Source organism: Tiliqua scincoides, chromosome 2 (assembly GCF_035046505.1).
Source record: "Tiliqua scincoides isolate rTilSci1 chromosome 2, rTilSci1.hap2, whole genome shotgun sequence".
Taxonomy (NCBI): Eukaryota; Metazoa; Chordata; class Lepidosauria; order Squamata; family Scincidae; genus Tiliqua; species Tiliqua scincoides.
The window spans coordinates 147,473,413-147,499,956 of NC_089822.1; the positions used below are offsets into that span (position 1 = coordinate 147,473,413).

General features: G+C 44.0%; 1 protein-coding gene across 1 annotated transcript in view; it reads right to left on the bottom strand.

The window, feature by feature from the left end:
• The window catches only part of LOC136638827 (zinc transporter ZIP11-like), a 178,240-nt gene that overhangs the window by 31,420 nt on the left and 120,276 nt on the right, over positions 1–26,544 (bottom strand). Inside the window, exon 5 of the mRNA XM_066612854.1 lies at positions 16,838–16,982. Coding sequence (XP_066468951.1) covers positions 16,838–16,982 — 145 coding nt within the window. The remainder of the gene's footprint in view (positions 1–16,837; positions 16,983–26,544) is intronic.

Genomic DNA, 26,544 nt, shown 5'->3' on the forward strand with positions numbered 1-26,544 from the left:
TTATCCAAATTCTTAATTCAAAAATGTACAAGCAGTGCAATAAAGCACAATAAGCATTTCAACTGTGAACTCTGTATCATTTTAGACCATTACCAAACACACAAAGGTATTCATTCATACATATTCATTCATACATTCATATTTTCCAGCTTCTCAAAAATACAACACCACACAGATAAGTAGAATTTTTTTTAAAAAAATCACAGTATACCAGAGTGGTATAAAATGTGCAAAAAAGTCACAGAAAGTGATCAGATCAAGGTGCAGTACAATACAGAAAAAAGCTTCACTAAGCCTTCCTTGGTTTTCCAGGCTTCTCAAAAGTGCAGCACCACAAAGACAAGCCCCAGAAAAGGCATTTACAGAGTGTGGCTTGGGGCAGAGGGGACATCCAGATCCGAGAACATTCACCTGAACACAGATCACAATTTAGAACTCAATTGCCTCATCTTCAGATTACGGTACAGCGCTGGTTTGCCCTCCCTGGGCATAACAGAATGACATAAAATTGGCAAAAAAAATAAAGACCACAGAAAAGTCTGTGGAGCCACAGAAAGTTAGTCATAACTAAATACCACTGAGATCAGTGAAACAATTTCATCGTGACTAACACTCTTTGGATCCAACTGTGACAGAAAAGTGAATATTGGTGATCAGGTAACATCTGAATAAGGAAAGCTTCTGCTTGTAGCCATGTTGCTAGGCCTGAGTACAAGGCCCCAGCTATAACCAACTTCCAATTAGTGCATACCAGATCTGGGAGAACTGTGGAGAAGGCTGCTTCACAGGGCCTCAGATACTGTACCCAAGCTTCAAGTGAGCTTCAAGGCCAACTTGATTAACAACAAGGTACAGCTGTGAACTCCTCAGGTTGGGAGGGGGATTCCACCTTGAGCAAGGAGGTTTGTGGCACATCCACCCCTAGAATGTTCGGCAGGATCCGAGTTCTGATTGGTGGAGGGGTCAGGAGACCTATAAAGGTGAAGAGAAAGGGCTTGCCTTTGTTCTAGCTTTGTCTCGGGCTAAGGGGGCCTGAGCTTCGACCATTCTGACAAGATGCACCTACCTTGACTGCAGCCGGGATGGGTCAGACTGGACTCTGGGAGTGTAAGACTTTGGTGAGTGATAGTTAGAGTTAGGAGTTGGCTCTTTATTGTTTTATTAGTGCTGAGTATTGTAATGTATTGATATGCTCTACCCTAAATTCTGAAACCTTTGACTGATGCAGTGCTGTCTGTATAACTATTCTTTAAATCTATATTCAATAAATCCTATCTATTACAACTGACTGGATTACTGGGACTGATGGAACAAGGGGGAATTGGTTGTGGGTGCTAATCCGGTATGACTGAGTTTGAACCTGGAGACCCCCAGTAACAGGAACCTGCTCCTGGGTTAAGCTGAGTCAGAGGGGCTCAGGCTGGAGCGCAGTTCAGGGGAGGGTTCCCCAAATTGGCCTGGCTACCAGAATTGAATGCTCTTACGGTTAAAGAGCAATTGGCAACTGAAACTGCAGAGGCCTGAGTGGTGTTAGGTGGTTGGATGGGTTTATGGCCACCTAATTACTTCTAAGGGCAATAAATGGATTACACGGCCCTCCAGGGGGAAGGTCATGCTGAATGTCACGCCAACCCATTAAACCAGGGGTGCCAAAACCCCAGCCCGGGGGCCACTTGTGGCTCTCAGGGACTCACAATCTGGCCCGCAGGGAGCCCCCAGTCTCCAATGAGCATCTGGCCCTCCGGAGACTTGCTGGAGTCCATGCTGGCCTGATGCAACTGCTCTCAGTGTGAACATGACTGTTTGACCTCTCACATGAGCTGTGGGACAAGGGTTCCCTCCACTGCTTGCTGTTTCACATCTGTGATGTAGCAATGGCAGTGAAGGAAAGGCTAGCCTTGCTTTGTGCAAGGATTTTTATAGGCCTTGAGCTATTGCAAGACCTTCATTCATTCATACAAGTTCCATCTCTAATATATTCATTTATGTAAATTTATTCAAATTTGAAATGTAAATTCTCTCTGACACAGAGTCAGAGATGATGTGGCCCTCCTGTCAAAAAGTTTGGACACCCCTGCATTAAACTATCATGGTCAAGCTACACATTTCCTTCACTTTTTCAAAGACCCTACAACCACGATTGATAAGAAATGCTTCTTAGGAAAGGGGGAGCAGAAATGATTGCTTTCTTTCCCCCATTTTCTGTCAAACACCAGTTCCAACAGTGGAAATACCACCAATGCAATTCCATCAAACAATAATGAGTCTTTGTTGAGACAAAGTGAGATCTTATGTTTCAAATTTAGTTTTTAGTGCAATGGTTGTCACTAAGTCAGCTTTATACTGGACTATTTGCCACCCAGTACAAATTTCATTTAAACTATGTTTGCAGGACAGGTGCTTATCCTACTGTTGTGAGCAGGCACTCTTCTCCTAAGAAAACTTCTGATTTCTCCAAAGCAGAGGTTCCCAAACCAGGCGTTGTGATGAGTCACCTGTGGTGTCACAGGCCATGGGCTGGCCAAGCTGCTCAGCATCACAAGCACAGGAGATCACAATTGCCTCTGATCACAGATCAGAGGCTCTGCATCGTGAGCTGAGGGTCACGCACACTGTTGTGTGTGCCCACCTGCCCTCACTGGCCAGTTTAACAACAATTTTTCAACTTTTTTCCAGGTGTAAGCCAAGATGTAAGAGTCAGTAATGTCATCATGTCACGCATCATCAGTGCTTACTTCCGGGTTCAACAACCAGCAGTAGTAGGAGCAGGGCGCCACCAGACCAGCTAAGTTTGGGAAGCGCTGCCTCAAAGGACAGTGCTCTGTATATACTGAAGCTAACACAGGAAGCAGCCAATCACATTCTCTATTCTGACCAGGACCCATGTCACACAAAGCTTTCCTCTTTCATGTCAGTTGGAGCAGTCATGTCCCATGGCTGCCTGGTATCACTAGAGAACAACAGACCAAAAGTTAGCTCACCTCTGGTCATTGGTCCAGTTTGCTCACCCGACTTGGGTGCAGAACACTTTAACATCTGTTTAATTCAAACCCAGCCTATCAGAGCTTAGGAGGGCTAGACTCCCAAAAATGGGATAAAAGAGAGCTGATCACTTGGGTTGTGAGAGAAGATTGCACAAGATGTAAACGAGGCTTTGAAAGATTCCAGCCAAGCGAAGATACAAGCCATGATGCTATCCAGCTAGGAAAGAGTTAACTCCTAGGAAGATCTTTCCTGCCAAGACCAGAAGGATGCTGAATTGTAAGTGGATGCTTTAAGCCACAGAAAATCTTAGTTACATCTGTTTTGACTTCGTTTTTGAACTTTGCCCCTTAATATAAATTAAAGAATTTGATTTTTTTTTAATCCCCAAGAAATGTATCTTTAATTTAAATAAAACCAACCCTCCTAGTGCTTTAATCCAACCTACCTGGGGAAGGCTAAGAGAGAGAGAGAGATTGTAGGGGGATGTATGGATGAGAGAGAAACACAAGGAGGTTGGGTCAAGACACACTCTATTCTTCTCCCTCCTCAGGGAGCAGCATGAGAAATACCTGTTAGTAGACAGACCAAAAGCTGGATAGAGGGGTGAAAATGTGACCGAGATCCTATTTTCTAGTGGCAGCTGGAATCTACCCCACAGGTTCAGTCCATGTCTGACCATATGTGTGGCTTTGACGTGATCTCCGACGGGGAGAAGCACCAGATTTCCCAGAGGGGAACATGGTTAGCACTACTCTGGAGATAATCATATCAACTTAAGATGGACTCATCCAAAATAAGCCAGGATAGGAACAAAACAAGATTAACTGGAACTGACAGTTAATTTGAGATTGGGGGGAAATGGTTCCTCCTGCACTCCAAGTCATCATTGGCTTGAAAGAGGGAAAACAGTGAGCAATTTACTAGAAGGAAAATAAAGGTTGACTTGGCAGACAACGGGAAGAAAATGCCTCTGCTTAAAGCAAGCAGTATTGCTCGCAAGAAGACCTGTCAGAATCATAGCCAAAAGTCAAAAACATACATGGTTGTGGGCCTGAGACTGGCAGCTGGAGGCAGAGTTCATCTTGCAACCAAATTTCAGAGTGAGGCAGCTGGCATGATCTGTGTCATTATGCAGTGAAGAAGTCTAGTAGAGAGGAACAAGCAGGGAGGAGAAGGAGCAGAAACAAAATTGTGACCAGCCAACTAGAGCATATGTTAATATTGTCACAAGGGATGTTGCTGCAAACAGCCTCCCTGTGGCATGTTCCCACTCTTTTTATTATTATTATTATTATTCCAAAAACAAAATAACAAACACACATAACAAACACAATATTGGAGGGTGCAAGGTATCATACATCACTATAACTAATAAATCATTACATATTTCCTAATCCAGCTCCTCGTCTACATTAGCCTCTTAATATCATTTATCTATCATATCATATATAATATATCATATATATAATACATTCATCTAAATACCCTATCTTATACTTCTACAACTTCCTTTTCCACCAAGCATAAAATAATTTTCATTACTCAATCTAGGTTTCACTGTTGATCCAAGCTCTCTAAAAATCTGTCCATTTCCACCATGTTCATTATTTTCTCTATTAATTCATCTTTCATTGGGATCTTCATGTCTTATTATTTCTTATATTTATGATTTATTTAATAATATTATAATTATACAACAGCACTCCCCTTACTACAAATTATCTCAGATGGTAAAAAATGTCAACATCCCAACTGAAGACCTTGTTTAGATTATCAGTAATTTTCTTGTTTCTTCTTTATGCAAACAAGGGAACCCATGATTAAGGAGTCTAAGGGTCCAATCCTGCCTAGGCTTAACACTGGCACTGAGCTCCAGTGACAGCACTGGGTGTCGTAAACATGCCGTAAAGCACATTTATGGCACCCATCAAGTAAGAAGCGCTGGTGCCGGGCCAATGCCAGTCGGCACTGGGCCCAGCATTGGATAGAGAACACCGCAGCAGTGTCCAATGGTATGTCTCTCCGCCAGGTGGCAGTGGGGTAGGTAGGGCAAGGCAAAGGGAGGGGAGGAACCAGCCAGTGAGAGTATCCCTTCACAGATAGTAAAAACAACAACAATAGCTAAATCTGGGGTTTCAGTTCCTTAAACCCTCCAAAGGCAACCAGAGTTGTGCTCTGGTGGCCTCTGGAGGGCTCTCTGAAGCCCACAGAGGCTGTGTGCATCCACTCTAGAGGGCTTCCCAGGGCTTTAAAAGGCATAAAAATGTCACTTCCTGTTTCCCAAGGGAAACCGGAAATAGCTTTATGGGTCCTAAGGGCCATTCTGAAGCCTGCTGAGGCTGCAAGCAGATGCAGTCAGCCTCTGTGAGCTTCAGAAAGCCCACCACAGGTGACCAGAGCCCAGCTATGGTTGCCTTTGGAGGGTTCAAGTGGGGCCAAGTCTGGCTCAATGTGGGTCCAGGGGCTCCATCCTGTACAGCCTCCACCTGTATATCTCAAGTCAGCAACTTAAGTGAAGAGAACAAATGCTGACTGCTGGAAGGACTTGAGGTACTGAGCAAGGAGACCAAAATGTTTATCCCCCTCCCAAAATAAACACGCAAACATCTAGCCAAAATAAGTACAAAATAAGCCTCAAGCAAAACTGTTATTTTCAGCCAATGGCACCAGCATCCACAAATTGTGAAAGAAGCTCCATGTGATAGCTGTGGACTGGACCCTGGGGTAATGAAAAAGTCAAGGACAATTTGTTTATCTGCCAGACCAGCCTTCATCCCATGAAAATGCAAGCACTAGTTAGAGGCCCTCAAGTTCTTGAGTAAACCCAAGGGAGCAAATGTAATCCTTCACATTCAAAAAGCCTCAGTTTCCTGCCGTTTATTTTATTAAACAACTTGCATTTCTTAAATTGTAGTGAATTAATGTGTATTCAGTGTTTTGTTTTTTTTACACAACCCTCAAGCCCTGCACTTCATTAAAATAACTCTGGTAATGAAATTCCCCTTCTGAAATATTTCATACACGCTACTGTTCCTCCAGAAATTATTCCCAATGTGCCTTTTTTTAATTGCTTGTCAGCCCACAGCAACCATGCCCCTAGCCATTATGCCTTAACCACAAACAAACAGATTCACCTCTTGGTGATGAAACAGCATGCAAATTGCTCCGGCTTCAAAGTGAACATCCTGAAGATTGAATCTGATATGAATCTTCAGGATGTTCACTTTCACATCCCATCATAATCTGTTGCATCACCAAGAGGCAGAGAGGTGTCAGCAACATAGCGTAGATAGAGAAATGCCAAGAATTGCTCAAAATAATTTCCGTTTGATTATTAATTCTCTTATGAAAAGACCCCACAGATCTGTCATTCTTTCCTGGTATTCTCAAAGCTTCCCTTTTGCATAGCATGTTCATCATATAGATCATGCCTCATTATCCCTGTTGATAATACCCAGTGGATTAAAAAAAAATAATCAGTGGATTCCAAATCAGTGGAAAAATAGCTTTAAAGACCCACTTCCAAGTTTCTTGCTCCTCCACTGTCACCCCAGAATGCATTGATATAGACACTATACTACATTCAGCCACTAGATGGGGTGAATAATGTAATGAGATTACTGTATCATTATTTAACAGCGTGAATGTGGGAAATTGGATTTTGGCGCTTTTTCCCATGTTATAAGGCATTTAAAAGGTGGACCTCGGTATCAGTGGTGAGTCAAATCAATTTATCCCAAATCAGCATCTCGCCTGTATTGCCCAACCAATTCAGACCTTGGAAACATACTACTCATTTGGTGAAATATTTGCAATTTAAAGCATGTTAACCCCCTTCCTACCCACAGTATTCCCCAAGTGCAGATCATAATATTCTGTACACATTTATCAGATCATGGTAGTTTTCACTCAGCCAAGCAATCAAAGAACACTGGTTTTTCTATCAAATAATTACCCCAGTTAATAATAATTCAAATTATAGGAACCGGTCTGGGGGGCCCAACCTGCAGTGACTTGCATGGTTGTATACAATCATGCTTTGTCCATCAGTATCTGGTACACTTTGTGAATACAAAGTGTATTCTCATTAAGTTCTCCTTGACTTGACTACATACATCTACACCTAGCTATCACCACTTCATATATCTGATGAGGCAGGATGTTGCCTAGGCCCATTCATGTCATCAAAAAGCAATTTACAGAAACTAGAGTACTTTTTTGGCTCATTTTAAACAAGCCACCTTCCAGTGTCTGTTCCAACTAACCCGTCTCATTCATTTCAGTCCATGTTCAAAGCTATAATGCAAACTGATAATGCAAAACGTATTCCAGCACTACTGCAGTCCATTTATCTGTCTGCACCACCTTGGAATGCACACAAGGGCCATCACTTCAGAGCATTTGCAGAGAAATTTCTGTTCACAAGGAAAGGTACCACATAAGAGAAATGCATCAGCCAGGAACACTCTCCCTGACATGGTATGGGGTCAGAGACAAAATATAAGGCATCTCAAAAAATGTACACACATTTTAATGAGCCCTAATTCATACATACTTCATTGTAGAAAACTGCCAGTGTGCATTGTGCTCACCACTGGCGTGCTCTGTTGCAAATGTGCCATAAGACACGTTTGCGGGCCCTAGGTCCGATGCTCCACTGGTGCTAGCCCAGCACTGGCCGGCACTGGGCTAGCACAGGTGGAGAACCAGAGCTCTATTGCTTGCCAATCGCACAGACCACCAAGCAGCAGAAAGAGAGGTGGGGTGGGAAGTGAAGAGGAGGCATTTCAGGACGGGGGAAGCAGGGGGAGCTCAGGGAGAGGACGGGGAGAAGGCATTCCAGGGGGAGGGAGTTGGGTGGGAGGGAGGCGGGACCAGTGGAGCTTTGCTCCACCAGATCCAGAGTCTCTGTTCTGGGTTGGCTGCCCAACATGGAGGCTCTGAATTCTACACCAACCTTCATGTCGACATGGAATCAAGTAGCCCTATTGCAGGGCTACTTGCTTCACCTGCGGGAATGGGACAAAAGTTGAGAAGATGGGTGAAACCATTCCAGCACACACAGTGGTGGATGCCTGCAGATTCTCTTAGTCAACGTAGTCAGTGATATAGAGGAAAAATTTGTAGGGAAAAATTTGACTACTTAGTCTAATTTATTAACTAATTAACTGGGCCAGGCAACCACTTCTGTGTACACCGCATGCTGTATGCAATGGACCTTCAGTATCTCTGAATACTGAATTTATACTGAATACTGAATATGCAGATACTGAATTTCACGGATAATGAAACCCAGGAGAGGATGGTTTGCTGGCAAACTGGAAGTCCCCTTTAGAAGCATCTGGGAGGTCTTCGGAGGTGCAGGGTGGCCACACAATCTCCCCATGCCTCAGAAGGCCTCCCAGATGTGACTAGAAGGCACCTTCTGGTCATGTCCAGGAGGTCCTCTGACGCACTCCAGCTGTGGAACAAGCATCCACAGATACTCAAATCTGCAGATGCTGAGCCTGCAGATCAGGAGGGTTCAGGATCTGTATGTGTGAATAATAGCACAATGACTTTGACTCTATAAAGTGTGTGTGTGTTTTCTTGAGATGCCTTGTATTTTTCAGCCAGGCAGATAGCTCCAGATACCAGTCTGGGTTCTGTTCAGTTAGCATTTAAGTGGGAGTGAACTGTAGTACTATAGACAGCTTCAAGGCATAGAAGGTTTTTCCAAGAAACTACAGAAGTCAAATATTTTCTGTGCCAGTAAGATGACTTCTAGTGCTCACTCCTCAGCACTACTAACACTGCTCAGCTACCTCCTTCACCTAGGACAGGAGTCTCTAAACTTTGCGGCCGAAGGGCCACATCAAGCATCTGGCACAGCATCGAGAGCCAGAAAAAAGAATTAAATATAAATTTTAAATAAATACATTAGAAATGGAAGTTAGATGAATGAATAAATAAGCTCAAATGTCCAGGATTTCTCCAAACACCAACACAGCCCAAAGCACACACTTAAACAGACCCCCATTCCCCCACCCCACAAGCACAACTCTGGTTGTGTTTGGTCAACTGGGCCAGAGGCTCTCAGGGGATCAGAAGCTGGCCTTGGGCCGGATAGAGGCTTACCGTGGGCTGCATCTGGCCCCTGGGCTGGAGTTTGGTGACCCTGACCAAGGAGATCAAGCTGCATTCTATGTTCAAAGATGCGTTGTATTCAAGAGAACAATTAATCTCCCCTCCCTGTAGGCCACCAGCTCTGGAAGTAAAACATTTTCTCCACCAGGAAGCCAAACACATAGCAGGCACTAACATCATTCAGCCTCACTCAAGCTGCTGACTTCCCTCTCAACACATCAGATTCTGAAGTTACATTTGACATTTAAGCCTGGAATCTGAAACATTCAGATACAGAAATAATCTCCCACAGGACAGCTGACATGGTCCGGAGGCTTTCGGGGTGCAGGTTTAATAAATGATACATTTTCTTTCCTCTGAAAAATTGTAATTAAAACAGGAAGGGAAACTACTAGAGGGATTTCCCCAAGACCAGCTGGTGCCATCTGATCTAATTTACAATTAAACAGATCACTTTGCATCTGAAAAGAGTAGGGGGTCAAACAATTTTTTCAGACTAAGGAACACATTTCCCTAATTGCTTTCTATGCTTAGGTATCTAGAAGCACCTTCCCTCACCTCCCACTGGAGCTAAATGTGAACAACAAATGCAAGTAAACTTAGAGATGGCTGCTTCAGTTTCACAGCATAAGGATCCATTAAGTGGTACAAATCTGACCCAAACACCTCCTACTTTTTTGGGCCAAGAATTTACTTTTTTGGAGCCAAGAATTTGGCCCAAACACCTCCTACTCCTACCAAACTCCTAAGCCTGGAGTGATGCTGCATAGAAAATACCTTCTTAAATCAAGAGCATTCACAATAAAGTTTAAATAAAAGGAAATACATTTCCTCAAGTCCACTGCTCATCACTGTTCCCCTGTAAGCTTGCTTGTCCGACCCTCCCACTTCCCCTCTTCCTGGCTCTCCTTCGTCACTCCCCTCTTATTCTGACTCTTTGCCAGTATTTGGCATTGGGCTTAGTGCTGCTCCATTCCACACATTCCGTGGCAATGCTCTGGGGCTCCCGAAGACTCCATGCATGCCTCATGAAGACTCCTTTTAGAAGTGTAAAAAGCTCCAGAGGCTGAAAAATTGGAGATCGCTGGTCTAGGGCAGGGGTCGGCAACCTTAAACACTCAAAGAGCCATTTGGACCCGTTTTCCGGAGGAAAAAAACCTCAGGAGCCACAAAACCCTTTTGACATCTAAAATGAAGATAATACTGCATATATAGTTTTTTTTTTTACCCTTATGCTCTTACAGGTCCCATTTTTATAATGTAGCCCCCTCTTGTAGCTTTTAGCTAGTTTTGTCATACATTCTTGTCCTGTGTTTTCAGATGCCTGGTCCTCTATGGTGTTTTGCCTGATTCCAAGACCATTCTCTGCCTGGAGAATTATGCCCACTTTAAGCAAATTAGCTCCCCTTCTTTCCCCCAACAAATGACCCTGGTTCTGCCCTGCAGTCCTGCTGGACCCCACCTCCAGGGTAGCTCGCCTGTTCAACCTGCAGAGGTCCTCTCTCCTGTCAGCAGCCTCCCACCGCTACAGCAGACCCTTGGTCCTCAGCAGGTCTTGGGCACAGCAGCCACACTTCAAACTCCAGTGTCTCCAGCAGTCCCTTAGTCACAAAGTCAGTCAGAGTATCCAGGGCAGAGTCCAAAGTCAATAAGCCAAGTCACAGACCAAGGTCAGGTTCCAAAGTAAGTCAGTCAGATCAGTCAGAGTATCCAAGTCAAAGTAAATAAGCCAAGTCAGTCTCCTCTCCTCTCCAACCTGCACTCCTTCTACAACCCACACACCCCCCTTCCTGCCTCAGGTGCTCCTTATATCCCTGAGGGCCCTATTGCCTTCAAGGGGCTGCAGCTGTGCAGCACACTCTGCTGGGTGCCCAGGCCTTACCCTTAAAAGGGCTACTGCTGACACCACATCTACCTCCTTCCAGATCTTCCAGGATTCCAATACATATGGCAGTTATATCTGCTTATCTTACATGGATACTAAAGAACTCTCCCCACCTTCCAGGGGCACCCTGCTGGAAGGAATAAAGGACACAGACTCCAGAGGAGGGGAAGAGAAGAAGCCAGAGCGGGGGCAGCCACAGGCCAGCTTCTGCCCTGCCTGCCTGTCCTCCCTCACTCAGGCTGCAACCCTCTCCACACTATCCTGGGAGTAAGCCCCATTGGCTACAATGGGACTTCTGAGCAGACAAGTTGGTTGGAGCTCTCAGGTTGCAGTCCTCTCCACACTTTCCTGGGAGGAAGCCTTACTGACTACTCATGAGTAGACCTGCATAGGAGGGGGCTGAGGCTGCAGCCCTCCACACCTTCCTAGGAAGAAGCCCCACTGACTACAGCGGGGCTTACTTGTGAGTAGACCTGCACAGGAGGAGGCTGAGGCTACAGCCCTCCACACCTTCCTGGGAGTAGCCCAGGGACTATATCGGGGCTTACTCTCGAACACACCTGCGCTGACTCCCACTCACCCGTCCTTGCACTTGGTCTTGAGCAGGCTCCAAGGCTGCCATCCCAGGCACGCTTTCCTGGGAGTAAGCTTCATCTGCTGTAATGTGGCTTACAATCGAGTAGATAGGCATAGGAGCAGGCTCCAAGGCTGCCATCCCAGGCACCCTTTCCTGGGAGTAAGCTTCATCTGCTGTAATGGGGCTTACTATTGAGTAGACACACAGGATGTCTCCTCTGCTGTGGAGGAAAAGCCTCTCCTTGCACTGAGTGGGGAAAGGCAGGCTGCAAAGGCTCACAATGGCTGAGGAGGAGGGCGTCCTGCTGGAGAGTTGGGGAAGGGAAAAACAGGGAGCTTAAGCCTGCAGAGCGAGCAAAATTGAAAAGGGAAACCAATGTGGGGCAGGTGGGGGTGAAGGGAGAGGAGGGCAGTGAGCTCAGGGGGCGGAGGGAAGCAGCCTGCCCTCCCAACACAGGTGCCTCCTGTTACCCCCTTTGCCACTTTCACCGGGAGAAGCCGCAGCAGACAGCTGAAAGAGCCACATGCGGCTCTAGAGCAGCAGGTTCTTGACCCCTGGTCTAGGGTATGAGCCAGCAGGAGCAAATTATATGCATGACAACAAATGCATGCAGCCAAATGGCTATAGACACATCATTACAAGATTTTCCCCAGGACTTCTAAAAGTTGAAGCTGTTGTGTGAAAAAGTCCTTCTAATCAGACTTACTATAGCAACATTTGAGAACCTTAAGTCTAACCTATTCATTAGGGCAGGAGGTGCTGAAATTTCCATTTGTCCATATATTCTTATGCTATGAAGCTATTCCAGGCATTTTACCTGAACTATTTCCTTCTAACAACTGAAATGGATATCTTTCCAAGCTCCAGTAGCCATGAAGAACAGCTGCTCCTCTAGTTCACAGCAGTCTTTCACCTCTTAGGTCTTTCCCACTAAAGCTTTTCTTCCACGTTCATTCCCTAAGGGCGCAATCCTAACCCACTTTCCAGCACTGGCATAGCTGTGTCAGTGGGACGTGTGCTGCATCCTGCCGTTGGGTGTCACTCACAGAGGCCTCCTCGAAGTAAGGGAATGTTTGTTCCCTTACCTTGGAGCTGCATTGCCCTTATGTCAGTGCTGAAAAATGGGTTAGGATTGCGACCTAAAGCTTTTTCTTTAGAGATCTTTGTGTGCCATGCCCTTTACAAGCATTATTTGTTTTTGGTTTTTTCCTGAATGCTCTTCCAGTTTGTTAGTCAGCTTTAAAGAGTGAAAGGCTCACAAGTGTATCAAAGACATGAAACTAGTGAAAGTAGAACAGAATGAATACATTGAACATTACCTCTGTGCATTCACCAACTCAGTGCAAAATACAAGAACACAGTACTTTGGATACGAACCCAAATCTCCCAGGTTAAATTAATCTGGATTAACCTTCTGTGCTGGTTCTGTTCACAGTTCTGCACAGGTAAGAAACAGCATTCATAAGCTTCTTACTATCAAAGGATAGTAAGAAATGTGGGTTGATAAACATACATAGCAATATTATTCTTATTGATATACAGTAAATGCTTGATTTAATATACCTTGATGAAACAGACTTTGGAAATAGACATTTTCTGCTTCATTCATCATCTCCACTGACTTCAATGCATTTGGATTTAATGGACTTTCAGCCTTAACATACACACCTTTCCCTTCTTAGTCCAGTAAATCGAGGGTTCGCTATAGTACTATCAATGCATATGGCTCTTTACCGAGTAATCAGCGAGAAGACAGGCCTCTGTCTCAACAGATATGTTACTGAAGGGAAGAGAAGGCTGAAAAGCATTCTCTAAAATGCAGGGGATACTGGTGCAAAGGAAGCATGTGCAATCTCAAGAACAAGAGATTCCCAATTCATCATTTGGAAATCGATAGAAGGAAATTTTTTTGCGAATGTTGCATTTAAGTACTGCTAACTGTGTGACAGATCTGTTCAACTGCATAGCTTTACCACATATTTCAGCAGTTTATCAATGAAAGGTCATGGTACTGTCAGTTTTAATAAAAATGCTTATTAATACTCCATTCCAAATTGTGACAGTTAATACGCTATAGAGAGAGACACACAATACATTTATTCACATTTTTCAGAACAATATAGACCAAGAGAAAGTCCCACTAGTGGGCATCTTGATTTATATTCCCATTGCCATGTTTTACCTTTTATCTTTTACTGCCATCTTTTATCTGATCTTAAAGGCCTGTGATCTCCTGGCCTGGCTTTTTAGAATATGACCTAAAAGTCAGAAGTGTCTCATTTACCTATGAGAAAAAGCTTACAAAATGCTGAATACAAGTTCCTCTCAAGCCTACAAGATCTATCATGTATATAATGGAAGTTTACCTTAACCAAGGAAACTGCTAAAGAGACATTATTGTAGCTATCGTTGTATAAGCTATTAGAATGAAAAATCAAAAAGCCTTCCTGAGATCAGCCAGTGTGATCAAAGAACATAGACCAATCTTAAAAGGAATACTCCTAGGTATCTGAAAGAACTGAAATCTCATTCAGTATATACCTGAGTATGAAAAGATGAGCAGAAATCATTCTTCAAGTTTATTGCTAAAGAAATGAAGTTTTCTGAATTGGCAAGGAACAGCCTGCTAAAGCAGCCATTTTCAACCACTGTGCACACTGGAGTGCTGTGAATGTGCTGCAGGAGTTTGGGCGAGGGTCATTTATTAGTAGAGTCATTGGGGATAGTTTGTGAAAACCCCAAAAAATCAAGCCTCAGACTACAATTTTTTTTTAACGCACAATTCATCCGTTTAGGGTCCTTTTTCCTGCAAGTAAGATTGATTTGTCTGCCGTACGTCTTACAAAGTATAGTTATCACCATCCAGTTGAAATCATCCACTAGCAATTATTATGAGAGCCTGCACCAAAGTCATTGTCTAGTCACTGAAAAATCACCAGAACTGCTGGTCTCTCTCCTGCTCACTACCAAGCCATCCCCTCTGACTTCAGCTCCAATTCACATTTTATCAAGCAACATAACTCTGTAACAGAGTTGCTTTCCTACCCCCAGATAATTTTAATGCCAATGGCATTAAATGACTCTAAATTACCTGTAAGGACAACACCACTGTCCTATTTTAAAATGATAATGATCCAAGAGTGATTACTGTCAGTATCTACATCAGCAAGAAAAGTTGTTAGGATTGTGGAAAAAGCTGCATGAGATGACTCCAGAATGCTCACTGGAAAACAGCTGGAAAGTTTTTGAAAGTTTGGAGAAAAGCAACAAATTAATAGGCACTGCTGGCCCTTTATTTGCCCTCATGCTCCCAAGCAGCCATGATTCATTTTGCAAAAACACAAGAGTTTCTCCCAGTAGGAAAGCAAGGAGTAGAAATGTCACTGATGAAAGGAGAAGCACTGTTTGCATGCATACCTTGAGAGAGAGAGAGAGAGAGAGAGAGAGAGAGACCTTTTCTCCAGATAAGGAGAAAACCACAATCCATTATAGAGATTTTTTTTTCCATTTCTCCAAACCACTTCCACAGTTTCTATTTACAACTTAAATTAGGACACACACAAAAATGTAAAACAAGAGGTGGGGGAAGATTTCCTCTTTGCCCTAAATTAAACTGTAATTTAAATTCAAAGTTGTTATTTTTGGAAGATAAGTGCTTTATGATTTCAGCATACTCACGAGAGGTTGGAAGGCAAGAGCACTCTGTGTCCTCTCGTCCCCTTTACTTGTTCTTTGTCCAAGGACATTTAGAGAATCGTAATATTAATCAAATTAAAGAATTTTAGTCTCAGTTGTAAGAGATTCAACTAAAGAATGCAACCAATCCAAAGAGTCTTCTCTCTGTTATAAAAGTAGTGGTGAAAAAAGAAAACATCTCTTTTAAGGGGTTTACAGCTATTGCGGCTGTGTTGAAGGTCCAGGTAGCCAAAGCTCTTTTTTTGCAAGAAGAGAATTAACCTACATGGTACAGTACACACTTTTCTTTCTTGCTGAAGAAAACACAATGCTTGAGATGCTCTTGATGTTTAAATATTATTTTGAAAACAAAAGCCAGTGACTGGTAAAGTGCCTTCCTAACATTCCCTGAACAGCCTGCTTCACTTTGAGCTTAATTTCGTTTTATATTTTTTAAGACTTCATGGGGTACGCAAATTCAAACACTTTTGAAAATACCAGAATCCAAATTACATCTGCAAGTTTTGCATGGGGTAGAAATATGACACTTTACAGTGCAAGAGAATAAAGTACCCAACTTGGTTCAGACCCAAGTTAGCAGGCACACGGGGGGGGGGGGGGGATATATTTGCAAAAAAAAAAACCACAACTTTGGTTTACCTGGAATATAGATTTTGAAATTCCCCATTACAATCAACACAAAGAACTAATAATACCCTGTGAAGATCTATTTGGATTAACAAAACAAAAGTACCTGTCAGACCAGCAGGAAGGGGAGAATCCCCTCACCTTTTTGTAGTAGCTTCCTAAATTAGAAGGTGGGGGGGGGGGTGATTTACTATGTTAATAAATCTTACTGATGGCTAGTCACTATGTAACAGTTCACATTTGCTTCAAAACCTAAAGGTAAAACTGCACTATTGCCTTGCTAAGGTCAAGGGCATCATCAGACTGCACAGATCCTATACTTTCCCTTAGCAAATGCTCAAAATAAAGGGAATAAAATTGAAACCATAACTACTACACGTTTAGAAAGATAAAAGTTCCTCATAAACATAATAAATTTAGCTGCAATCCAATTCGACCCTACATGGCTAAGCAGCTGAAAAAAAATCTGTTCTCTTATGATACAACATCTTCAGTTAAATTTGGACAACCACCCTGTTCATAGCTAGGGCACCTGCACCTTTCACAGCGCACAAGTGAAGGAATGTTAGCGGGCGCAGTTTATCGTGTTGGACTGCAGAAGTTTTAAAAAACAGACATGCTGAAATTCTCTCTTCTACATAGGTAATAATGGAACAGGTCACCATATCATATATAGGTTAACCGTCCTTGATTTACATGATGATAATCTAGCTATCTGCAAAGTAATGACATCATGCAAATATTAAGGTCTACGGAAGTAATTTGGAGAAACAAGAAGCAACCCTACTTCTTCCCAGTTTCACAAATGAAAACAAGAGACTTCTTTAAAACTGATTTTTGTTTTAAACACACACACACGAGTGAGTGTGGTTTTCAAAATATAATTTTAGTGCAATATGTATCAATACTAGCCCATTGATGGTATATGACAGGATGCTTGCCTGAATGAAGCACAGTTCTACCTATCCGGATGGACAGCTCATTTTCATGCTCCAGACGATGCATGGGCTGGGATTCATACTTCTCTTTAACCACTCTGGAATCATAGCTCAAAGCTAGTGACGTGGGGGAATGGTCACTGATACCCTAGAAGAGAAACAAACAAAAAACAATTGTTTTCCTCATGCATTTCTTTAAAATTCATGAATTCTATATTGTCGTCTTCAAGAATCACCTTTTCAACTCAAGATATCTAACTGCCTAGGTAAATTAAAACCCAATACCAAGTTGACTTGTTTTTATTTGATGATGATTTTTGTCCTGCAAGCTGTCTCAAACCATTTCAAGAGAGGGTGGGTAGAAATCTAATGAATAAATTGCTCTGCTGTAAACATCATCGTATGCAAAGGACTGACAGAGACTCTGACACTAGGAATTACACTGTTAAAAGAACTACAGATGGGACCTTGGTATCCATTGATTTGGTATCCACAGATTTGACTTACCACTAATACCAAGGTCCACCTTTAAATGCGTAACAAGGGAAAAAAAGTACAAAAATCCAATTTCCTAGCCTCACACTGTTATAATTTCATTCCATTATTCACCCTATCTAGTGGCTGAAAGCTGTATAGTATCTATACCAATGCATTCTGGGGCAACAATAGAGGAGTAAGAAACCTGAAATTGGGTCTTTAAAGCTAATTTTCCACTGATACAGTATCCACAGATTTTTCTTTTTCTCCACAAGGGGTTCCAGAACAGAACCCCAGTGAATAACAGGGCATGACCTGTATCCCGTTGCCAGGCTTCATAACATCATCACCAGTGTACATGGCACAAGATCTTCTGTGACAAAACACACACCCCACACCCTGCAATGAGCAACTTCTTATCTCAGGAGGATCTTGATGTTCCCCTTTTCTTCTAACCTGTAAGAAGGCACTCAAGCCAAACTTGCTTCTCTAGGCCTTTTGGAAGGTGAAAGTTGCCTGGGAGCAGTTTGTACCTGCTGCTGGAGTTCTGGTTAGTTTAAGTTCTAAGTTGTTGTTTTTTAAAATTTGTTTTTAAACATCTCTATTTATTTGCATTTCACTGTTGGTCACTTTAAGATTTCCAAAGAAAAGCAAGATAAAAATGAGGACAAATAGAAATATCACAATACAACTGTGCTGTTAACAACCATCAAACCCTGACCTGAGCCAGATGTTCATAGGACAGTTGGTTATTGCAGGTTCCAAGAGGTTTAGTGGATAATCTTTACAGCAGCCATTTTCAACCTTTTTCAGCTCACAGCATACTGACAAGGCACTAAAGTTGTCAAGGCACACTACTACTTTTTAATTACATTATTATGTTACAATTAATTTAATTAATATAACTAAGGGCACAAGTCTAACCAGGTCTAAGAAGTAAGTCCCATTTTGTTCAATGGGGCTTACTCTCAGGAAAGTGTGGTTAGGATGGCAGTCTTGGATCATTACATGACAATGAAAGAAACTCCCCAGAAGCTTGGAGAGGGAGGTGTATGTGGTTTCTGGAAAGGTTTTGAAGCAGGTCTGTTCTAACTGTTATCAACTGATGTGCTCTGATATGCCAGGAAGTGGCAAAGAGAGATGAGACTGAGCACACTGGAAAAACAGAAATGTGCTGTGAGGGACAGTGAGGAGATGTGGCTGAAACAAGTGCAGGATTCACTGGGGTGGGGGGAGAGAGAGAGAGAAAGGGAATGGGAGACACCTTCTGAATTTTGGAAGGTGGTGAAGAGGAAGGGGAGGGGCAGAAAGAGAGGGGTTAACTGCAATTATGATGGGGGATGTGTGTGCAGGAGGGGAGGAGGTGGGGTGGGGGGAAGAAAAGCATCACTTGCCTGCTCATTTATTCAAGAAAGAGTGCGACCAAGCCTCTGTATGTTTACTCAGAAGTAAGCCCCATTATAGTCAATGGGGCTTACTCCTAGGTAAGTGTGGATAGGATTGTGGCCCAGTGCACTTCCTGTCAAAGCCTTGCCAGGGGAGGCAACGCAGGCAGGGTCACTTTGGGGCATTGCAGACAAGGAAAAGGGTCTCTCCAGGATCCTTGTCAGCTAGCTGCTTCTGGCTCCTACCTGCTTCCACCTTCAGGCTCACTCTCACTCCCTCCTTCCTCTCGCTGCTCACCCTCACTCCCTCCACGTTCCGCCCGCTGGGAGCTCTTCCAGGCTTCTCTAGCTGCCTGCCCAATCTCTGCGCGGGGCAGGCACCAGCAACAGCAGGAGCGTTCAAACCCTTGCGCGGCTGCCCCTTTCTCTCCTGCTGCTGTGCGAGGCTCCAAACCGCCACTGCTGCTGCTGCTGCCGCCGCCGCCTGACTCCTTGGACCCACGGCACACCTGAGGCAGCCTCACGGCACACTAGTGCCACGTCACAGTGGTTGAAAACCGCTGCTTTACACGGTACTTGCTTCCATTTCTGCATAGTGTATTTGAGGACTGGGCACATACAATAGTAATTACCACAGCTGGAACCTACAATTTCTCCACCATTACCCCTCCAGCTTTGTAGTTAGCACAGGCATTAGCCTCAATGTGAGCATTAGGGCACTAAATTCTAATCCAAAGAATTTCCAGCATCTTCTTGGAAAACAATAAATTTCAGCATTATCACACAAACACAGGGAGAAAATGAATTACGAACACATTGGCAAAGCAATTAAAAAGATGAAAGCCAATAAAGTAGCAGATTGGAACGGTAACAGTGCAGAATTTTGTACATTTCAGGAACCAATTGGTCCCAAAAGTAACAGAATTATTCTTGCATTTTCTAGGAAACGAAACATTTCAGATACTTGGTGAAAGAAAAAAGTTAACTTGATTCTGAAACCAGATGAATATAGACAAAAGAAGAAGACCTACAGCAGCAGCATTTCTGAAAACTGTTTATAAAATCCAAACTTCTATTTTGATTAACAGACTAACAGCCCTTTTCCTAATTTGATCTGGAACACGCAGGCCAAGTGGCCTGCACTGTATCCAGCACAAAGTCGGTGCTAGCTGGAGCAAAACTCAGAATAAAGGGATATTTCCCCCTTACACATGTCATACCTCAGTCACCCCTATGCGGCTACTCAGGTCTGTACCAGCAAATTCACTGGCACAAATCTGAGTAGACTATGTAAGGCTGACTAGGGTGGGAATGGGGGTTAGGATTTGGCCTATGCTGCCGCGGCGGATCCCAGCCCCGTCCTGGGTCCAATTCATCTCCCAAACTGCCCTTCCCATGCCCAAAAATGTATCTTCCCAACCACCATTCCACTCACCCACCACCCTGTCCCACCCATCACCCCCTCCCCCACATCAGTCTGCCTTGGCCAGCAGGTCAGGATCCGGAACATGGAAGCTAGCGTAGGTTCTCAAGCTGGCCTAGTCAGATCAAAAGTATGTGCTTTATGGCATGTTCATGACAGTCTTGGGCCAGCGCAGGGGGCTTACACAAGCCCAACGCAACTCCAAGATCGTGTTCTACATTATAAATTGTATAGCTACAATATATTCCAAGGGATCAGCTAGGACACTAGTACTCAAACTCTCAGAGAGTTTGAGAACTAAAGTAAATTTTTGTGGGGGAGAAGGGAAGACAGTGACGTGATCCCTAGGATACGCTGCTGCCAGGGACACATGGGGGGGTTAAACCTACTCAAGGTCAGTGCCAGACTGGTGCAGGGAGCCCCAGGGAGCCCTTTGCAGGGCTCCCCAAGTCTCAAAAACAGTAAAAATTGTGATCGGAACCCACTTCCAGTTTCACAACTGAAAACTGGAAGTGGGTTCTGATCATGATTTTTACTGTCTTGGAGACTTGTGGAACCCTGCTGAGGGCTCCACAGGGTTCCCCACATTACCTCAGAGGCCAGCGCTGACCTTAAGGTTTCTTTAAAAAAAAACCCTTGTCCCTGGCAGCAGCATTATCCTGGGGATCACATCACTGCGTTCTCCCCTCCCTCAACCCTTAAGAGGCCAGAGAAGGGCTTCACAGGCTTGTGAGTCACAACCCACCACTTTGAGAACCCCCTGAATTAGGATATTTGAACACTTGGAAAGTATCCAGAAAATTATTAACAATTTACCTATTGTTATCTATAGAAGCTAAAAGTTATTTGACATGGATTGAAAGGGTATTCTGAAGCTTATGTTTACAAGGTTTGGATTTGGCCCATGGAGGCACTCTAAGCAGGTCCTCTGAAGTTCTTCTTAAAGATTAAGCAAGCTCCTATGGGAGAAAACATTCATTCAGGTATCGTGACCTCAAGCAATTTAGGGCTTTACTGATTAAAATCAGCACTTTGAATTGGGTCTGGAAACAAATTGGTAGCTGAAATACTTCTTCCAGTACTGAGACAGGTTCTCTGTTATTATGACCAGGTGTGGCCAACCCACTGCATTCCGTACTGAACAGAGCCTTGAATGTGGATGTTCTCAGGTACACATAAAAATGGTCAGAAATCATTTTTCCATGAATGGCCACAGCTGGTAGATCAATTAAAGCAGATTAAAAAGTGATTTGAGCCACAGAATATACCCATACATCAATTCATAAGGCTGAATCTAATAGAACTCCCAAGCTGTGAATCTGGTTCTTCACAGGGAATGGAACCCCATCTAGAAAAGGATGATTCCTACTTCCCTGATCGACATTATCATGCCATTATTTGAACTGAATTCCACTTTACTGACTCTCACTTAACTCATTAACAATTGCAAAAACATGCTCAGGTCTTCTTTAGCCTCATCTGAAATGGATGGAAAGGGGATTAGCAGAACTATGCATCATCACCATACTGACAATGTTTCACTCCAAATCTTCAGTGTTGCATAAATGCCGTGGAGCTGAACAGTAGTCACCCAGCAATATCTTCTGAAGCCAACTAGTCAAACACACATTGAGCCACCAAGGCACAGTACCTCCGATTTCCATCCTAGACAATGGAACAAGTAAAATTGGTGCTATGGTCAATGAATCAAAGCATAGTACTGAGAGAACCAGAGGAGCCAACAAGGCCCTCCGTTACACTCCTAGGATACATCATCCGTAGGTCCAAACATGGGAGAGTGCACTTCCTCATCTCTAGGCCGACAGGAATGCTATCATTTTTGCACTGAGAGCAAAATATTTATATAGGCGTATGGCAAAGTAATAATTAAAGGGAGCCAAGTCCCATAGTACTGGGGACACGCCAGCACTGTTAACACCTGGGTCCACAGAGAGCAAATAACAAAACGTATATGTGTTAAACTACTGGAAACAATAATGAGATGCTTGATGAGTAAAGGTCATTTAAAATGCCACACACAAAACCAACCCTCAAAAGGTTAGAGATGAATAACAATCTTCTACTGTCTTAGTTTACATAATGTATTCTGACTGGTGGAATTCATACTAATCACATATTTGCTGTCCTTTTTTAAACACTGTTTAATCAAGACGATGTTTCCAGTTCTATGAAGCCAACAATTAGAAAATTGCACTGAAGAAAATAGGTCTTTATTGTAGAAGTGTTCTTTTATTTTTTAAGTACAACTACAGAAGGTCATTTCTCCTTGTCCTTACATTCTTCAGCTACCTTACTGAATAAACAGATAAACCACCAGCAGTACCTGTATCAGTCCAATCCCGTCCCATGAAATGGAGTGAACACACACACACACACACACACACACACACACACACACACACACACACACACACACACACACACACACACAACCTGCCTTTGCAAACATGTGCAAATTAAAAAATATATCAGAAAATATCTGTGAGCACTTTGGGCTTGGTTCTTGGACCAAGAACACACCAATATCAGTATACATCTAGTAAGATGCATTAGGACACATGCAAACATAACCAAGTCTTAGAGCCCAACGTCTACCACACTTGGTAGACAATAATGATTTCTACTACCCATTGGGAATATACTAACGTGCCTCTGAGCATATGTAGAGTGCCTTTTCCTATCCACCGAGCAAGTTCAGCCTGCCCTTTCCCTCTCAGAAATAAGGAGGAAGAAGAAGTCTAAGCTACAAATCATGCAAGAGAGCTCATACTGAAATTTCATCTGAAGCAACAGTTCACCAGGAAGAGTTTTGATTATACTATACCAGCTCCTGGGCAGTTCAGCCTTTTCAAAACAATTGGAATGCATCATCCAACACAATGCAAATTAATGCAATGACATCTGAGACTCCTCAGATTGTGACGCTCCACTTAACACCCCCAAACCACACATATAACCATTATAAATTGTGAATAGCTCCCTCACCCCTAACTCTCCCCACAACTTATTCACTCATTTAAAAATTTGTATCCTGCCTTTCATCCCCACATACAGAGGTCTAAAGTTTTGGTGCTGAACCCTAAGTCATCTGTTTAGGCTGAAAGATACAAATCAACTTCCAATTGCTTACTGACAACAAGGAGCAACACACAACCTGAGCAAATTTGAAATATTGGGAGACATTTATTTCGGCTACGATCATTCTAAATCATTCAGATGCTGCTCCTCACATAGAAGATTCAATTAGCAGGGGTCAGAGGGTTAATACAGGTGACCAGAAACGGATTAGAAAAGTTACTCCACATTAGGGCGCAATCCTAACCCCTTATGTCAGTGCTTTTCAGCACTGGCATAGCGGTGCCAATGGGACGTGTGCTGCATCCTGCAGTTGGGTGTCACTCACGGAGGCCTCCTCAAAGTAAGGGAATGTTTGTTCCCTTACCTCAGAGCTGCATTGCCCTTATGTCAGTGCTGGAAAGCATTGACATAAGGGGTTAGGATTGCGCCCTTATCTGTTGAATCAGAGTTAATGGAAACAGCCAAAGGAAATTGGTGTGTTTGGTTAGAAAACAAGAATCCTGGAAGAGAAAACGTCTCCAACAGCAGGATGCTGCAGCTTAATCTGGTACACGACATTCCCAGAAAAATTATTTCATGTTGCTTCATTGGCAACATTAGAAATGTCGTCAGCCCTCACAAAATGGCTGAGCTTAAGCCAAGAGACACTGCTGGCATTATCTGTGCAGTAAAGCATGCTAAAAACAAAAACAGTTCTGTATGGGAGAGAGAAATCTCCCTCTTTATGACAACAAAATATGCAAAGATCACATTTCATTGGCTTCATTCTCTACAGCCTAAATCTGCTCTTGAAATAGTCACAGGAAGAAATCTCAGAAACAGCTCTCAAGGGTGGCTTACTGAGCATGGGAACCTAATACTAACAGGACAGAGATATACAGGTTGCACCCTTGTCGGAGCACTGATCTCTGAATTCAAGTTCAGACTCATTTAGCCAAATAGCAGTACTAGATGGAACACTAAGAGTGACAAGGACTTGAGCACAGCCAGTAGGAAGTTTTACTTCATCCTCTGAACAAACCACCACACCACTCTAAAACCATATCACAATCTGTCTTTGAAAACCCCCTCCATTTAAAAAAATGGTTTGCGTATTTTTTTCAGCAAACCAAACAAATTGTGCAGTTCTTTGAAAATCAGACAGTAATAAAGCATTTCTGTATAATGTGTTCACAGCAGTCCTTATTCATCATGCTACCGGTCTGACAGCCAGTTATGGTGTAGTGGTCAAAGCGTCAGATTAGGGATGGGGAGACCTAGACTCAGTGGCATCGCTAGGGGTGTGTGGGCTGCACCAGGTAACAAGCACACGGGGTGACACCCATACAGGCCAAAATATTTAAAATCTTAGTATTTTAAATACTAAGTATTTTAAAGCAAAAATAATGATCACGACCCACTTCCAGTTTGTGATTGTGAAACCGGGTTGCAATCATTATTTTGCCTGTTTCTGCATGTTGGGGAGCCCTGCAGAGGCTGGCGTAGGGTTCCCTGCACCCCCAGGAGGCTGCTGCAGGCTGTAGTGAATTTCAGCAAGCCCCTGAACCCCTGCAAAGCGACACGATTCTGGTGATCACATCGCTGCCTTCCCCCTCCCCTGCAAGACTTACAGCGGGGCTCGAACTCCCTGGGAGTTTGAGAACTACTGGTTTACAGGAAGAAAGCCCCAGGCTTCCAATGTATGATTTCCCTTAGCAATTCTGTCAAAAACTCAGAAAAAAAGGAAGGCCCCCAACTTCTAACTGATCTCAGAGGCTGGGGGCATCACAGGAACAAGCAGGCAATGGGAGAGCACTCCCACCCCAAGTGTGTGAAGTAATTTCACAGCGTGCCAAAGGACTCGCTCCTTGTTTGTAGTCCTAGTTCAGGCTACAGGGAACTGTGCCACAGTTTTTCACTGCAGCTGGAACCTAGGTACTTTCCTGCTAGATATTTTCTCTGCTCCTGGTTCCTCTCTTTTCTCCCCCACCCCTACTACCACAAAATCCCCAGTTGTTTAAGTCTCAATTCCCCCTGGATAACCCTTCTGATTTCCCTACAAAAGTGGTATTGAAACTGGGGCGTCGCAACGCTCCGGCCTGTGAGTCCTGGCCTCTGCCCCCTTAAGGGGCGTGGGCAGCCAGGAGACAGGGGGAAGGCAGCGGCGCGATCCACAGGATCGCGCCGCTAAGGGGGGGCTGCAGGGGCTTGGGTGCACTTGCCCAAGCCTCCTGCAGTCTCCCGGGGGTGCGGGGAGCCCTGCGCAACCTTCGGTAGGGCTCCCCAGGTCAGGAAAAGTGAAAGCGGAGCGATCACCCCCTGCTCCGCCAAACCGGAAGCGGAGCACGATAGCTCCGCTTTCCCTTCTGACGGGGCTGCAGGGACTGGGGTGCACCTTCCAGTCCCTGCAGCAGCCGTCCCTGTGTGCGGGGAGCCCTGTGCAAGCACCTGCAGGGCTCCCCAGGTCAGGAAAAGGGAGAGTGGGGCGATTGCGCTCCACTTATGCTTTTGCGGAGGCAGAGCAGATCGCCCCACTCTCCCTTTCCCTGACCTGGGACACCCTGCAGGAGTTTGTGCAGGGCTCCCCGCACACAGGAACGGCTGCTGCAGGAACTGGAGGGTCCATCCCAGTCCCTGCAGCCCCCTGAGCGATGCAACCCTGGGGATCACATCGCTGCCTTCCCCCTGCCCCTGCTGCCTCCCCCCTGTCCCCACAAAGACTTACTGCGGGTTTCAAACTCCCGGAGAGTTTCGCAGCCCTACACCCTGCTCTCCTTCCTTGGACCATTACACACACAATCCTTTCCCTTGTAAGGATTTCCTGCTGCCTTTCTTCAACCAAGAAACCACTTACTTACACAACTTGGCCTTAGATGTGATCGAAATACTGCATTGCTTTTTGTTTTTGGATTTCCCCTCCTGATTACTGCATTATTATCTCCACTCTAGAAGCTTTGGATTGTTGTTCCTTTATAGTGTACGCTATTCCACGGAATTCTGCCATTGGCCAATGCACTCAGTCCCCGAACCCAAGAGATTTCCCCCATGCGCACATGCTGCATACATCCACGAAAGCATAGCCAGAAACAACAAATGTTTACAATTAACAGAAACAAGCAGTGAAGGTGTATGGATTAGAAAACACCTAGTGAATAGTGTGCAGAAAAAAAAACTCTTCAACACTGTAGGCAACTGTCTAGCTTATGATCATCTTGGTCACCAAGGTCTCATGTCATCTCCCATACCGTTTACCCCTCTGCCTCTTCCACCCACAATCAACACGTTCACACCAAACAGATTCTACATTTATTATCGAGGAACTAAACAAAAATAGGCTCATAAAAATG